The sequence below is a fragment of the Neovison vison genome, chromosome 3 (assembly GCF_020171115.1).
Source record: "Neovison vison isolate M4711 chromosome 3, ASM_NN_V1, whole genome shotgun sequence".
Taxonomy (NCBI): domain Eukaryota; kingdom Metazoa; phylum Chordata; class Mammalia; order Carnivora; family Mustelidae; genus Neogale; species Neogale vison.
In genome coordinates this window covers 136875993-136892895 of record NC_058093.1, presented here as the reverse complement: position 1 = coordinate 136892895, position 16903 = coordinate 136875993, and the positions used below count along the sequence as shown (strand labels likewise).

Sequence of the window (16903 nt, the reverse complement as noted above, 5' to 3'; positions counted from 1 at the left end):
GTCATGATCTCAGGGTCCTGAGATCGAGCCCCTTATTGGACTCCACGCTGGGTGTTGAGCCTGCATAAGATTCTCTCTCTCCCTCCCGCTCTTAAAATAAAATAAAACAGCTTTAAAAGAGAGAGCTAGGGGCACCTGGGTGGCTCAGTGGGTTAAAGCCTCTGCCTTCGACTCAGGTCATGATCCTAGGGTCTTAGGATGGAGCCCCGCATTGGGCTCTCTGCTCAGCAGGGAGCAGGCTTCCTCCTCTCTCTCTGTCTGCTTCTCTGCCTACTTGTGATCTCTGTCTGTCAAATAAATAAATAAAATCTTAAAAAAAAAAAAAAAGAGCTAGATGTCGACATTCTGATGTTTTTAGAATCTACACATACTGCAGAGTTTAAAAATATTTCTTAAAAATAATAAAATTAATATTAAAATTAAATCAAATTAAAATTAATATTAAAATTAAAATATTAAAAATATTTATTGCAGAAGGTCCTTTGCAGAGGTATCACATAGACCCTTGTAAAGGTCCCGCTTGCTTCCATTTCATACCCCACAAGCCTGGCTATTCTGAAAACCTCCTAATCCAGTTTTGGGAATGTTTTGCTCCTCTGAAAATTCTTCCCTCACATCCCGACAACAAATGTCCTTTGTCCCATAATAATTAAAAAAAAAAAAATCCCTGAAAGATCCAAATTGAATAACAATAAAGATCTGATTGGAACCTTCATAAGCCTGACAATGTAGAATTGTATTTCTTAAAAAGTGTGTAACCACATTTGTCTGGGCTGCAAAAGACACCACAGAATAAGATCAGAATAGAATTTCAACTGACTCCCTAATTTCCTTAGAATGGCTTATATTTCAAGCCCTTCCTGTTTTTTTCTGATAGAGTAGGTGTCCATTACTAACTATAAGTGATAAGAAAGTATAAAAACAGCCTCTTCCCTAAAAGTACAATTGAAATTAGCACTGAAGTTCACATTTATAAATGTCATTTTAGCCTAAGTTTAATTGTAGACTACTTATTTACGTTTAATCCTCCTCTTGATGATTATAACTCCTCTTGATTTATAATCGCTTCCTAATTTCCCATAATGGACCAGGCCTGGGTCCTCAGATGAGAAACAATAAACAGTTACTAATGAAACACAAGTCACATCTGAATGGAAGGTCATACCTGAATATGCAGAGGTTAAGTAGACTGGGGCAGAGGATGTTGGTGGTGGTTTTTTTTGTTGTTGTTTTTGCTTGAACTATAGCAAGGTGCTTCCTTAATTTGAAATGTGATTTTACTTTAAATCTTACACTTATGAGAGTTTTCAGCCTCTGCAAAGTCGGAGATGAATAGTGTGCTCTGGAGCATGTCATTTGTCATTTGACCTGCTGTGATGGCTTGGGAGGGCCAAGGTGGCTCCTGGGTGCTTGCTCCTTGTGGCTCTGTTTAAAGCCCTTGACCCCAATTTGGAAAATGTTCGTGTTCTATTTAACCCTGACCTTGGCCCATATACACACCACGTTGAGAGTAACGCAGGTACGAATCCCTTCTCAACACGAAATCGGTAGGAATACTTCTCTGTTGTTTGACCGCAAATTAATGGACACATTGAAAGAAAGGAGGGAAAAAGAGGACTAGTTGAGGCTTTTATATATGTTCATTGCTTCTAACATGTTTTTTAGAACAAGAAAAATGCAACATTGACTACTCTTATTAGAGTGAGTGGAGCCACAATACTGTACAATTTGGGGGTTCGGCAGCCAGGAACATTTACCATTAAAACCAGAGAACAAAGCCCGTGGCAAAACAAAACCGGCCAGAAATTAGCCCCCATGACCTTTTTTTTTTTTTTTTTATATATATATATATACATTTTTAGAATACTCCGCCTTTGAACAATACAAACAATAACAACAACAAAAGACAAAACAGGCTTTATATTAAAAATGTCTGTGTTCTTCATGGTTACTTCTAAAGCAGCTTGGAGGATTTTGCCACTTGGAGTGTACTGCAAATTGACTCCACTACCATGATCTTGGAAGGATAGCAGCACAGGATTTGATATTCCCTACTCATCGCTTTTGACAATGTAAACCTTTCACAAAATAGTATTTTGCTTAAAAATTAGAATCATTCAAAGGGTCTGATCATTCTGTTCCCTGAGGCCTGCCAGGGAGGTCTGGCTTCATACCATGGGTTTCCTGCTTTCTCAGAGTGGGGCACAGGCGCCACTGTATTTCAGGAAGAATCCGAAGGACAGCCACTGAAAAGGGCCTGTGGAAGGAGGGCAGGAGTGCTCTAGACGGGTCTCTGTCAAAGCAGACCACATAAAGCAACCCTCTGAAGGTCAAACCGTCATGGCCAGAATTTAATCCCCTGGTCATTTCCCGTCTGGATTTTCAGCTGAATGAATCTCATGGGTTTAACCAAACATGTATGTCATTCTAAATAATATGTTAGATTCTGATTTGCCCAGGGACTAGGAAACCTTCAAGGAACAAGGTCAAAGGGACAACAGATATATCCTTCACAATAAACAATTCTGTTGACGTGGAAATGCACATAACTAGGTTGAAGCGAAGCTCCACAGTGGCCAACGTGCTCCGGGGTTTTCAGCAGCTGAGACCCGGGGCTTCTCTCACCTTCTCAGAAATGCTTTTGAAACAACTGAGACAAAAATCTCAAACAGAAAAATGATAATTTTTGCTAACGAAGTGTGGAGGCCATAACTAAGTACAATTAAAAAAAAATGCTGAGATGCATGTATCTTTCTCTTTTTAAAGCAGCTTTCAAAATATTAACCACAGCATTAAACATTGAACATAGTACATTCCGAAGTTAATACAGATAAATGGTATATAATGCAATAATGCCACAGTTATTCCATGAACGTCTCAAAGCTGATTCTAAACTTGAAAAAAACATTTTCTAGTTTGTTTGTTGCAGATTTCACTTCATTGCTACTTCTCTAGAGTTTCCACCATTTTTTTTTTTTTTTCTTTTCTTTTTTAATGCCCCAGGATGTACAGATAATTTCCACATTCCACACCTGGAACTTTTCCCCCCCTCCTCTGTCAGGTTTTCCAAACAAAACAAAACAAAACAAAACTACAATGACAAGGTAATGTTTTAAATCGTAACTCCAGAGACATGGGTTGATTAATCCATGACACCTCATTCCAACGCTTCCTTTAGCATTTACGACTTTCCCCAAGGTCACGAAAAGCCTTGCTCTCAACTGTGCGCCAAGACGGGCGGCCGCGCGGCCAACACGCATGCGCCGTGGCCATGCGGCGCCCAAGATGCACTTGTCTCCTTCCGGGTTTCCTGCCGGTGGCGGCGAGGCCACCGCCCTCCGCAGGGAAAGGCTCAGTGCCTGTTCCCTTCCCTCCACAGTGATAAACGTCTTAAGAGCCTTGGCTCCCAGGTTCCCCGCTCCACGAGGAAAAGGGCCCAATGAGGGGGCCCGGGGGGCCACGACTGTTCTTTCTCGACAGCGGGATTCTGAGCTCTGTCGGCTCCAGGCGCTCGGAGACCGCACTGCTCTGTGTAAAAGCCTCGAGCAGCCAGCGAGCGCCCAGGCTCCGTTCCAGGACGAGGCCTCCGAGCCGGGGCAAGGCGGGACTGCAGGCCGTGGCCTCTTAGGGAAACGCAGGCACTTGTGGCGGCCTGATGCTTCTGGATAAGTCACCAGAACGTTCACTTCCTCGCCTCCTGGAGGATTCTGTTTCATACACAGACAGAGCCAGTATCTGGGGGGGGGGGGTGGAGTATCCAAAATGTCTGAATATACACATCAGGGCTTTAAGGTACTGGATGCTATTGGATAAATTGCTAGAATGCTTCTCGGCACAATTGGTAGCTTAAAAAAATACTTTCCTATGGTTTCACGGCATTTTCCCCATCACTGTCCTTCGGTGCGGAAATCTTGGTGGACGCCAATTCCATCTGAAGTTCCCAGGTTTTGTTGTTGTTGTTGTTGTTGTTGTTGTTTCTTCCAACCGGGTCTGTACCATGTGAGCCAAATGCTAAGTGTCTGTTCTTCAGGCCAGGGAAGAATGGACTTCCCATCGAGCGCCTTCCCTCTCTTCATATCGCAGCCCCCCGGGGCAAAAAGAAAAAAAAAAAGAAAAGAAAAGAAAAAGAGCAAGGAAAATGAACACCTTCTTCCTAACCTCCAGCAGCCAGACACCCGGCTTCTGGAACCGTCAAGTCCTCTGTCAGTCAGTTCGTTTGCTCTTCAGATGGTGAGTCAGTCCAGCCAACAACATGGAAAACAAATCCGTGTTTATAGGCACAGGAGGTCCAGGTGGAGCTGCACAGGTGGGGCTTGCCAATTAGTGGCAGGGTTTCCAAAGACAGGAGGTTCGATGGGCCGGTCTTAAATAAATAAATCTTTTTTTTTTTTTTTCTTGATAATGTAAAAAATAAACGGTATTTCCCTTTGGCAGTAAATAGCTGATTCGACTCTGAGCCTGAAAGCTGTTTTTGTTTTGTTTTGTGTTTTGTTTTTAAGAGACCACAGCTTCGTTTCATGGTACGGCACTGGCAATGCATATATTTCTACTGCTTTAGTGAACCTTTTGCATATTTGTTTGTGGCAGGCCTACTGACTTCACTTGTGGCCCAGGTAGGCACCCAGGGTGATGCAAGCTCCCACCAGGGCCAGACTGAGCAGGGCCTTCAGGGACAGCCAGGAGAAGTCAAACAGAGGCTGCACGCTGGGGCCGTACAGCTCCACAAAGGCATCCTGCAGGGGAGAGAGGGGGAGAGAAAGAGAATTAGAGAGAGAGAGAGAGAGCACAGGATGTCGGCCTATGGGGAGGATAGCATCCAGCTCCAGGAGCCGGGCGCCTTCCTCAGGGCATGAGGAAAAGTGAAACGCTCTTCTGGGGCGGTGATTCGGACCCACTTTTCAAACTCTCATTCAAGAAGTATTCATTGAAATCCCGTTGATGAGCCGGGCACCACAGAGACACAGCAGTGAGGGAAGCCGGCTGAAAGTTCCTACTTCGCCCGGCTTTTATCTCGTTGCAGGCCATAGATGGCAAACAAGATAAATGTATCAGAGAGTGTGCGAGAGAGTGCTAGGTGCTAAGGAGAAAAATAAAACAGCAAATGCAGCTGGAAAATACTGAAGGCTAGCAATTTTAGCTAGCATGGCCATCCCTAAAAATAGTAAGAAACAGTAGGTTCAAGTATGCTCCTTTATGGTACACTTGCTATAGGCCAGGCACTTGTAATAAATGCCTCAAATTATTATTTTATTTATTCTTCATACCAATATTATGGAGTCATTTTATTTGCTTCTCTTGATTAGAGGAAAATGAAACCTGTGTGGAAAAAACAGACATTAAGGGATTTGTCTACTAAGCGGCGGTGCCGGGATTCGAACCCAGATCCAAACCAGTGCTCTTGAGTCGCTCCGGCCCTCCCACGGCTCACGGCACCTCTGTGAGAGTGCTTGGTCTGTCCAGGACGCTGGCAAGGTGCACACAAGCAGGGTGGCATACCTAGACTCTGAAGTCAACAATGGGCTCTCCTGGGTAAAAAAGCTGTCTCAGGGTTTTGTCTGGCAGTGGCCAGGCTGGATGACCACAACCTTGCATTTAACTCAAGTTGTGAACTTCGCAAAGCATGTGGTCACTTATGGTCAGTTAGGTGTCACTGAACACACACGGACCCGAGGAAGGAAGATGGCTCCTCTCATCCTTTCTTATTGCTGCCTTGAAGTCAGGTCTGTAGGGCTCCAATGGGAGTCATGGCCAAGTTATCTGGATTGTTTGAGATTGGATTGAATGCTCATTTCTTAGATTTGTTGGGGGACATTTGTTGGATCCAATGAGTAGTTGGACAACTCTCTAAGTAGATCTGCATATATAAACCAGTAATTAAAATTCTTTTTGCTTGGTATGATTTATTCAGGCATGAAGAGAACAAGACATACTTCCAGTTATTCCCAACAACGTGGCATCAGAGCACACAAGACAGTAACACACCCACACCTGTAGCGTTGCTGTGTGGAGGGAGTTCTGATAATGCTCAGCGTTTCTGTCTGTTTAAGGCAAGTGCTGCACGAGGGAGCAGGGATCAGCTTTGTCTCTCCAGAGCTGTTCCTGGTTTTGGCACATGGAGGCACTTAATAAGTATCAATTCAATTGACACTTAATGTTTTCTGAAGTCAGTCATTGGTTTGAATTCTGTCTTTGGCCTAATACTTCACCAGATGTTTATTCTGCCTGTTTGAAAGGATTCCTTCTATATGTAACCTCTGGGAATCTTGGGAGTGGTCTTAAAGGTGAGCGTTTAGTGCATAATTGGGGTAACTTCTCATGTTATTAAATATAGATCCACACAGTCATTTTCAGGACTGTCTAGTATTCCATGTCATATATTCTGTCATATATTCTGTCACCGAATCTTTATCTTTTTGGAACTTTCACGGTCATAAATAATATTATGATACATTTTTGAACATGAATTTCTTTCCATTTGCTAAGTTTGCTTTTTGGGGACAAATTCCTAGAAATGAATCCAAATGATCGGTCATCAAAACTGCTGTTCCTGACGGTCACAAAATGTTTCTGATGAGATATTCTCATTCACTCTCTCTGGTTGCCCTTGACCAAGGAAACCCTGTACAAAAGGCAGACAAGGGTTTAGGGCAATGGTTCTCACTGGGGGTCATCTTGGCCCTAGGGGACATTTGGCAATGTCTGGAAACATTTTTGGTAGGGGTGTTATTGGCGTTTAATGGGTATTTGGCCAGAGACGCCGTTCAATATCCCACAATGCACAGGACAGTCCCCAGCCAAACTGCCAACAGACTTGAAGCTGAGAAACCATGTGAAGAAAGGTGTAGGAGAAACTCTGATCACAGACCACAGAAACCCTACTCGTCCATCTTGTGTGTCAATGGCTTTGGTCAGATTAACGCAAGATGAGTTAGTTAGCCCAGACAAGCACTGCTCCCCAGGAAGTGGGTGCCCTGGGCTTACAGACGCACTACGCTAACTTTTGCCAGGAGAGGGCGCAAAGGGTTTCTTCTTTTTTAATCCATTGTTGACATTTTCTAAATTTGAGCCTTAGGAAAGCAAGGCAATACACATCAATGAGATATGTGTGTAGTGCTCTCAGCACAAAGCTGAGGTAACAACCCTGACTGCTAGTCAAGGAACACACCTTCCCTATATATAATCAGGGACAAATGGGGCAGGAATGGGTCAGGACAGATTTACGAGCAGGAGAAACTCTGCTTCTTGTAAAGTGCGTCCCAGGATCCCACAGACAACGGCTGCAAACAGCTCACAGCCCACCCTTCCAGGCTGCTCTCTCGCTGGAACCTCCTACAGCAGCTGATGCCCGGAATCCTTCAGGACCCAGGCCCTGTGCTGTCGGCAGACTGGCTCAGCGCTGAGGTTGATGGTTGTGTTCTGCCTTTCTTTAATTACCAGGGGGGTTTTCTTTGGCAGAATGGGAAAGAGACTAAGCCCCTTGCCATCTGACCTTTCTGGCCATGGAGCCATTCTGAGAAAGTGGGGGAAGCGGGGACAAACTAGGGCTGGCATTTTCTCCCTGTTCACCTGGGACACGACACAGATACCAGGGGGCACAAGAAATGCCTCTCCAAATACCCCTACCTCTCTGTGGCTGAGCGATTTCCTCTCCCAACCACCATCCCCTGACGTAAATAACTGTGCTCCTAATGGACCCGATGGGCCATTTCTGGTGTGCATTAGAAAGAAAAAAACATCATTTCTGGAGTGAGATGAGCTAAAATAGCATCTCCTGACTCAAAGAATGAACATAGAGTTGCTGACGCAGCCCCAGGGGTCAGGGGATGGCTCTCAACTTGGAGAAGGAGGTCTGGGTGAAATCCCAGTTTTGACATTTTATTGCTTCTGACCTTGAGTGAATTATCCAACCCCAAGCCTTATTTATTTCATCCACAAAATTGGCTGCAATGAAGATTAACATAGGTGACTCAGAGCCCCTCGTAAACGTGGCCTCGAATGTGAACTAGTGGACGTATAACTTGTTCGCTGGTCCGCCCTCTTGCAAACCTGCTCCATCCCTCCTACTCCTGGCCTGCCCTCCAGAGGGTCTGCCGAGTCCCCTCTTTCACAGGAGCAATTTACTAGCTCCCTGCGGCCCCAGCCCCGAAAGGAGTCTGCTTTTGAAGATGCCTGGTCATTGCTATAGAAGTTATGAGTTAAAATGTACAAATATACATGTGACATGTTCTGGTCAAAGATGGGAAGTGGTAACGCACTGCCCACCTCTACTTCCTCAGAAATCACGAAGCCAGGTGGTAGGGATGAGGGGCATCATTTGACCCCCCACCCCCAGACTGAATCTGGCCCCCCAGCTTTGCCCATCCACGACTGCAAAGTGCAAAGCAGACGCTGTGGTTTCAGGACTGGAGGTCCTAAAAGCTACTTTTATGGAGCGTCTTCTTGCTTTTTCAAACATCCTGATTAGGGCGATTTCCGAAGTCTGTTTGAACAGTCTGTCATTATTTGTTTAAGTTTGAAAGCTGTTTTAAATAAACACATGCTCATTTTATGTATTAAAAGCAACAAAGAGGGAAAAAGAAAACCTGAGCCATCATCATATGATTCGGATAAAATCCCAGTCTGTGCACTTGGAGGGCGCCGCAACCCAGGCTCACGTCTGCATGGGCAGGAGCGCTGCCCGAGTCCCGGAAATGCATGGCGGGTTCCCAGGTGACCGGCCTTTCTCCTTTAGCTGACCCCCCACCACTTCCCCATGGACGAGGTGGGCTGGGCCCCAGCTCTGGGTGCTCCTTCGCAGATGGCTTCTCCATGGACTTCAAATTCAGAGGCCACAGATTGAGTCTGAGTCCCACCAAGAGCTGGCCCACCAGGGCAGATGGCTGGACTCCCTGACCCCAGACCCTTGCTACAGAGTTAGAAGTAAGCCAGGGAGGTGTGGACAGGAGCAGATCATACTCAAGACTCCCAAGCAGGGAGGACAGCAAAAGTGTCCTCAGGCTTCCTCAACTTTGCTCATGGGACCTCTCCCACCTGATTCTTTCTCTCTCTCTCTCTCAAAAACACACACACATGGATACCTCTCCCTTGAGGCAGCTGCTCTCCAAAATTTTCCTTTTTTTTAAAAGATTGTATTTATTTATTTGACAGACAGAGACCACAAGTAGACAGAGAGGCAGGCAGAGAGAGAGAGAGGAGGAAGCAGGCTTCCCACTGAGCAGAGAGCCCGATGCGGGGCTCGATCCCAGGACCCTGGGATCATGACCTGAGCCGAAGGCAGAGGCTTTAACCCTCTGAGCCACCCAGGCGCCCCCCCAAAATTTTCCTTTTCCCTCCAGTATCCTTCAAGAAGTTTCACTTAAACCTGATTCCAAATAAAATGAGATTAAACACCAAATGGGTCAGATTGGCAAAAACGGAAAAGAATACCGAGTTTCGCCAAAAAGGATGGGGTGGGAATTAGGGGTGGGAGGCCCAGATATTCTAACAAAATGGGTGGACTCCCAGGTAAAGATAAATTGTATTTGCATTTGGCAAGGCATATCAGAAGCTTTAAAAATATTATCCTTTTGTTGGGAATTCCACTCCTAGTTATTTAGCAGGAAAAAATAACAAAATGCACAGGTTGGTTATCGGAGATAAAGCCCGAAGAGGAGTGAAATGTCTGAGAATATGACTGGTTAGGTGAACTCATGGCACTTCAATACAGTGGAATGGTGTTCAGCCAATAAAAATTGTACCCTATATTTACTGGCCAGGAAAGACGTTCCTAACATAGTTCTGAGTGCAACATGTGACAGCTAAACCAGTGTCAGCCAGGTCAGGCCCCTGACTCGTGGTGGTTCAAAGATCTCCTTAAACACTGGGAAACATAAATATGACCCTGTTGGATATAAACAAACTAGAAATTCAGCTACATTCCACAATCTCTGAGCTGACTGTGGATATGGACCTTATACAGTCATGGGAGATCCCAAGGGGAAAACCAGTCTGCCCTCACTAAGCATACAATCCAGTGAGAGATGATGTCTCTAAGGGACATTTGAATTAAATGAAACCAATTCATGCTGCCATTTTGTATCCTGCACAGAGCAGAAGATTCTGTCAGCAGTAAGAGGAAAGTAAAAAGAAAATCAGATAGTGCCAACAGGAAATCGAACACCGCTATAGAATGTCTTTGATATTTTCTATTTTTCATGGCTTTTTAATGTTGTCTCCATGGGTGACCTTCTTCTTGACAACCTCAAGGCTAGGGAAGGAAAAGAAAAAGAAGAAGGTGAACCCTAATAATGGCAAAAGCTTTAGCTGGAAGGAACCTCCAAGTCAGTCCAGACCTGCACCGATATAACAATGTCCAGTAAAGACATCAGCCCTTTTTGTAGTAGTTTGAGACAAATGAAACCTAGACAGGCACAGTGAATTTAACTGCCAGTATGCACTGATTAGCAGATGCGAGGTGGAGGAGGAGAGTAGAAACTGGGTTTGTTTCCTACGCTTAATAGATCAGAACACTGGCCAGCAGTTGGTTCTTCTATCTCCCTGGGCACCTCCCCCTGCCTCCCTGAGCTTGCTTCCTCCCATCCCTACCTTCCTCTGCCTCCAGCCCTAACCCCATCCCACAGCAGCCTCATCTGGCCTTCCAAGGGTTGCTGAAGTAGTCACCCAACCATGGAGCCCAGCACTGCTCTAAATTCATGGTCTCTAGACTCAGTGAGTTCTGGACACGTTCCTTTTCTTTACCCTGGGTCAGATCTTTACTCTGCTCCCTTCCATGACCATTCTGAATAGCTACCATTTTCCTCCGTGTTGTCACCTGAGGTTAGCCCCTTCTTCTCTGAGAAAATCGGGGCCACTGGGCCAGAATCACCGCAGCTTCCTGTCCTGGCACACCCACTGATTACAACACTATCTGTCCTTCTCTGCTCCTTTCCACTTTGCATCCTTATTCCACTGCTTCCCATTGCTTCTAGAACCTTCTTCCATCTATTGTTCATGCTCTCAACTACAATTTCAACCCCATTGTTTCTTCTGTCTCTTTTTCCTTTGTATATAAACATTCATATTTCCTCAAAATGTCCAGGCTGATGCTGTTGCACTTTAACTCTTGTCTCTCTCCTGGTCTTCCTGGACAAGCTACTAAACCCACCCTCACTTGCTGTGTTCTCACCCACATTTTAATTCACTGAGCCCAGCTGCTTCCCCCATTGTACCTCTGAAAACACCCTCCAGAGACCACCAGCACCATCCTCATGGCTAAATTCACTAGATGAGTCTCAGGTTGCATCTACTGAATGCTTTGGCACCTGGACTCAGAACCCACCGAAAATCTTTGCATCCTGAAGAATGTCTTCTCTGCCTCATTCATGGGTACCTTCTCCTCTGCCTGCCCTGATGGGTACTCAGTGCTCCCTGGGCTTCTGTCGGGACCATCTTCTCTCTTTGACCAGTCTCCTTCCCTCTCATGGTCTTACATATACCATCCCTCTGATGATGACTCTGAAACCTTCATATGGAGTCCCACCTGCTCCTCTGACTGCTAGATTCCATTCCAGTTGCTTTCTATGGTGTCGCACCAGAAGTGACAAGGCAGCCTAGCCTGTCCCCAACTGGAATTATCATCGTCCCCTCAAGCAAGCCTGCCTCTTTTCCTACCTTCCCCATGCCCGTGCTGTCAAGTAAACCCACACTCTCAGAGTCTCCTAGAGGCTTTCCTCTTCCTCACCGCCCCCCTCATTCATTGGCAAAGCCCACAGTCTGAGGCTGGGTTCTCCCAGAGCCAGACCCCAAGATGAAGATTTGAGTGTAAGCAGTCTATCTGGGAGACGATCCCAGGAAACTACCAGGGGAGTGGGGAAGGAGCCATGAAATTATCTTATCAAGCAGGTCACTACCATTGGCACCTGGAGCTTAATCCTGCTGGGAAAACTGGGGGCCTGCAGATCAAGTACCTTTTGTCATCCCACTGGTAGGCTGGGGACCTGGGGTATTTATACACCATCACCTTCCACTCACTGGCTGAGGATTGTTCCTATGGAGGCATTAATGCCCCAGCACTTTAGTCCGGGTGTGTACATAGACAAGTGGGTCCTAGAGGCTGTAGAAAGCCCTCAGGGAAAGAGAGGCAGATGCTGTATCTTGTCGCTAGAGGCCAAGCCAGTGAGGACCAAAGGGAATCAGACAGGGCAACAGAAGTACCACCGATGTGACCACCTACATATTGCTCCATCCCCATTACCTTCTCTCTCCAGGACTGCGGCGATCACTTCCCACTTGATCTCTCGGCCCCCCGTCTGGTGCCCTGACCTTCCATCTCCTCTCCATTTTGCAGCCAGAGTGCTGTATTCAGAATCACCTCTGTCCCTTCCATGTGTAAGTCTCAATTCCTTAACAAGGTACCTGAGACTTAATATTCTGACCCCAAACTAGCTCTCCTGCTCAGCCTCGGTCACTTGTAAATGAACTTTGGATCATTCAAGGATTCAGTGCAATTATTTTCTCTAAGCCCCTTGGTTGAGCTAGGTAATCTTCAGCTATTCCTTGTTCACTGTATAATCTGAAGATGATCTGTTTACGTGTCTGTCTTCTCCTGATCAACTCTAAGCACCTGGAGGTGCAGGAAATCCATCTTATCTCTGGATCCCCAGAGCCAGTGTCTGTCTCATATTAGGCACTCAGCAAATGTTTCTGGAACTGAAATAATGGGTTCCTTTCATTATACAGCAAATTTTCCCAAACATATCTTAATAGATGATCTTTTTAAAAGGAGGGTATTCAAAGGACAAGTAAACGATGGGCTAAAACAAAATTTAGTTCTTTTGCCGGGGGGGGGGCATCCGTCTCTGGTATCTTCCTATGGGGGGCTGATGTTCAGCCAGATTGGAAGTCAGCATCGGATCGGACTTGTCAGTGTCTGTTCCATACCAGTTCTTCAATATTTTGAATATTATCCTTACCTGTGTGCCTTGAGTCTCCAAGAGAGGGATAAGATGTGCATTTTCCAAACTCCTTTGACCATTTATTCTTGTCAGGGAGCTTCCTGCTGTGTTATGTCTTACACTTTGGAAATGCTGCCTGGAGGTAACAAAGCAATAATCCTGGATGCTGGGAAGAGAGGCAACGTTGGTGCCCCTTATATAGGACAGGAGGAGGGGCTCAGAGGTCCCATGCTGTGTGTGGACATCTATGGGGACATAAAGACCACCCCCCACCCCGTGGTAACGAGCAGGCATTCCACGAAGGGGTGTGGGCCTCGTTCCAGATACTGTCTTTATGATGGCCCCCGGGCACACAGCCTAGGCAAGAGTGAAGATGCTGGTAGAAAGAAAGGACTCAAAGGTGAGAGGGAGGGAGGGGGGCACGCCCAAAAGAGATGAGAGCTCTCCCCGAAGCCCGAGGAGACAACGATTCTCTGGATGACAACTTGGGCTGAGATCAAAAGGGGAAGCAAGCTGCCTGGGGTTCTGTGAGTTGTGGCCAGCAGAGCACACGCGAGGAAGTGAGGACTTTTTCTACCTGAATACAGCAGCTGGTGAGGAAGTGACTCCATTTCCCCCTTATCGTGGGCTCGGCAGGATTTCCTCTGCAGCCACTTTGTGCTGAATGAGTCTTGAGGGTTCCGTGTACATGTCAGAGCTGCTTTGGCAGTTGCCAGCTTCGTCCCCTGCGCCTCTTCCTCCCTTGCCTCCCCCCTTTACTCCCAAAATACTGATTCCGGGTTTGGGGGGAAAAGGAAAGGGAAAAAAAAAAAAAAACACAACAACAACGGCTGGGGAGCACATAACTGAAGGACACACAGCTGTCTGGCGAAGAGAAACCCAACGTGAGAGCCACAGTGACTCCCTTCTCCCAGACTTGCAGACCTGTGCACCCCCACCCCACCCCAAGCCATCTGTAGTGAGCCGGGCTTCACCCTGGGGAGACTCCGAGTCCGGGAGGACGGGCTCGCTGCATCCCGGGCCAAGGACATAAAGTGAAACCTAAGCTACGCGTCATCTGAATGTAACTAGAAACCTGCTAGGGAAATGGCAGGAGATGAAAAACACAAACAAAACACAACACAAAACTTGCCCGCCTCCCCAAGTTGGTCCAGGGATGGTTGGGTGTTATTTAGTGATGCAAACTGAGTGGAGGATGCAAATCAGGCTGGGGCCCCCCTGCAGGAGCCAGGGAGGGCAGAAAATGAGAAGTCCAAAGGATTCTGAGCTGGGCACGGTATGAAAATACTTTCAAGGGGGTCTGTTCTGGGGATCCCGAGGCCATGGAGCTAGGTTCCAGGCCAGGTCCACCTACTGGAGGAGACCTGAGCTGGCCGTTCCTGGGCTGTCCCAGGTTCTGTTAGGCTAACTGCCATCTGGGCTGGGGTAGGTAGGCGGGACCATCAGGAGTGAGCTGCATAGACAAATCCACCCCCTTTCCCAACCGAACACCAGCTATGCAAATACTGCAGGGGGTGGGCACAGGCCACCTGCCCGCCTCGGTATCTCCTGCCAGGAGGTGTGAACAGTTCAGGGCTGCAGAAGATTGTAGGTGGAAATGGGCAGTGTGTGCTGAAAAGATGCTAACAGCTGTGCCGTTTGGTTCACTGTGTTCATATAATAAACCCAAACGGTGGAGATTAAAGGCCACGTGTATGCTAGACCTTGAAATCTCATCTTCAGGTTGCGTATTCATTCGCAAAACATTTTTGTAAGATGCTGAGGAATCTTAAAGCTAAATAAGACACAAGCCCCGCCCTTTAAGGCTCAGTCAAATGTGTGTGTGTGTGTGTGTATATGTATATATATATATATACACACACAAGCGTTTACAGTACCTTAACACGCATGAGCACTTTCATTTTACATTTTACATTCAAAGTACTTTGTGTATGTAGGTGCACTGATTCCGCAGTGCTCTGGGGAGCAGAGAAGAGACACGTGCTGTTGACCTCATGGCCTACCCACGCCGTCCAAGCCCTAAGCAGTGTGCCCTTACCCGCACAGACACACATCAATCTGCCTTGTCATGTTTTGGACTTAAAATAAAGTTCCCTCATTTTTCTTCCTTACCTTCCTTAGTCCACTACCTTCTTTTGGCTAGAAGCCTCTGCGTGCCCTGCATTTTCTGGCACTTGGCCCCTTCTTGCTTCGGGCCCATGCTATTTTCACTGTGTGGGCAAATGATGCTATTGTGTTGCACATGGAAGTGTGATTATAATGACTCAACAGTAAAAAAACAGATAGCCCCTTTAAGAAACCATTTAAGACCTGAAGAGACATTTCACTAAAGAAGACACAAAATGCCCAAGAAAGTCACAAAAAGGTGGCTCAATATCATTAATCATCAGGGAAATGCAAATCAAAACCACAATGAGATGTCACTTCACACCCACAGAGCATGGCTATAATGTAAAAAATGTAAATGTAAACAAAAAAAATGTAAAAGACAATAACAAGTGTTGGCAGGGAGGAAGAGAAACTGGAGACCTCACACATGGCTGATGGGAACAAAAGTGGTGGGGCCACTGTGAAAACCAGGGGTGGTTCCTCCAAAAGTTGAACAGCTACCATGTGAACCAGCAATTCTGCTCCTAGATAGAGACCCCAAGGTAATTAACAAGAAATGTCCACACCAACACTTCTGCATAAATATTCACATTGGCATTATTCAGAATAGCCCAAAGTTAAGAACAGCCCAAGTGTCTATCCACTGGTGAACAGGGAAGCCAAAGGAGGTCCCTCCATACAAAAGAATATTATTCAGGCACAAAAAAGAACGGAGCATTGATCCAAGCTACAACACGGAGGAACCTTGAAAACATGACGCTCAGTGAGAGAACCCAGGCACAAATGGTCCCATACTGTGTGATGCCATTTATATGAAATGTGCCAAACAGGCAAATCCATGGGGAGAGAAGTACATCAGTGTTTGCCAGAGGCTGGGGAGAGAAGAGAATGAAGTGTGGTTGCTCATGAGTATAGGGATTTTCTTTTTTCCTGGAGTGATAAAAAACATTCTGGAATTACACAACGGTGATGATTGCACAACTCTGTGAATATACCGAAAGCCAATGGACCAATCACTTTAAGTTGAATTTTATGAAATGTCAATTATAAAAACAAACAAACCAACCTTAATTACATTTCTCATGCTACACGAAGGGGACTCAACTCTTTTTACACAGCTTGGAATTGGACAGAAACACTCATTGTTCTGTAACCCTTGCTTCATGGGTATGTGGGAGGGGGGCTCCTTTGGTTTGAAACTTTGCACCACTGCTGTCTTCTTTTTCATGAATTTTTACAAATGTGGGAGATGGCATGATGGGTGAAGACTGTCCCGGATGAGAAGTCAGGATTGCTGGTGCCAATCTGGGTGAGCAACTCACCTGATCATCTGGGCACTAGGTTTCCCTGATCTGAAAATTTACTGGTCACAATCCGGGCATTTGTCACACAGACCTCTCTGCCTCTCACGCCAGTTATAATTAGAACTGGTGACGTCAGAGTGGGGAGGAGCTGGGGAAGCTTTGTTTCTCCTGTGTAGAAGACGAGATCCTCCACGGCCTGATGTGGGCAGGAGACACCTTGGGCAAACTAGTATTTGGAAGACAGCCACCAACCATTCTTCCTTGGGATCTGGGGCCACCGGCGGGGCTCCCTCCCCACAGTCTGGACCTGCCTTGGTACACATGAGCGTGAATGTCATCACCATGTGCCACATGGCAGGTGAGTGTGCTCCCTGCAGGTCACTGTTGGGGCCAAGCACTCAGTGTTCTACCACGCCCACCCCTCGGCCTGCAAATGCAAGACACGGCCAAGGTCCCTACCCCTCTCGCTGCCACTGTAAGAGTTAATTCATGAAAATATGCCAAAAATGAGAACTGAAAGCAGATGCTTTTTGAGTTCTGCAGTGTGACCTAATTGCT

The 16903-nt window shown here is 46.3% G+C and overlaps 1 protein-coding gene across 1 annotated transcript in view; it reads right to left on the bottom strand.

Moving 5' to 3' along the window:
- Positions 1–1616: 1616 nt before the first annotated feature.
- Positions 1617–16903, bottom strand: part of BCL2 (BCL2 apoptosis regulator) — a 166256-nt gene continuing 150969 nt past the window's right edge. Inside the window, exon 3 of the mRNA XM_044242854.1 lies at positions 1617–4733. Within this exon, the coding sequence (XP_044098789.1) occupies positions 4599–4733 (135 nt within the window). The 3' untranslated portion in view covers positions 1617–4598. The remainder of the gene's footprint in view (positions 4734–16903) is intronic.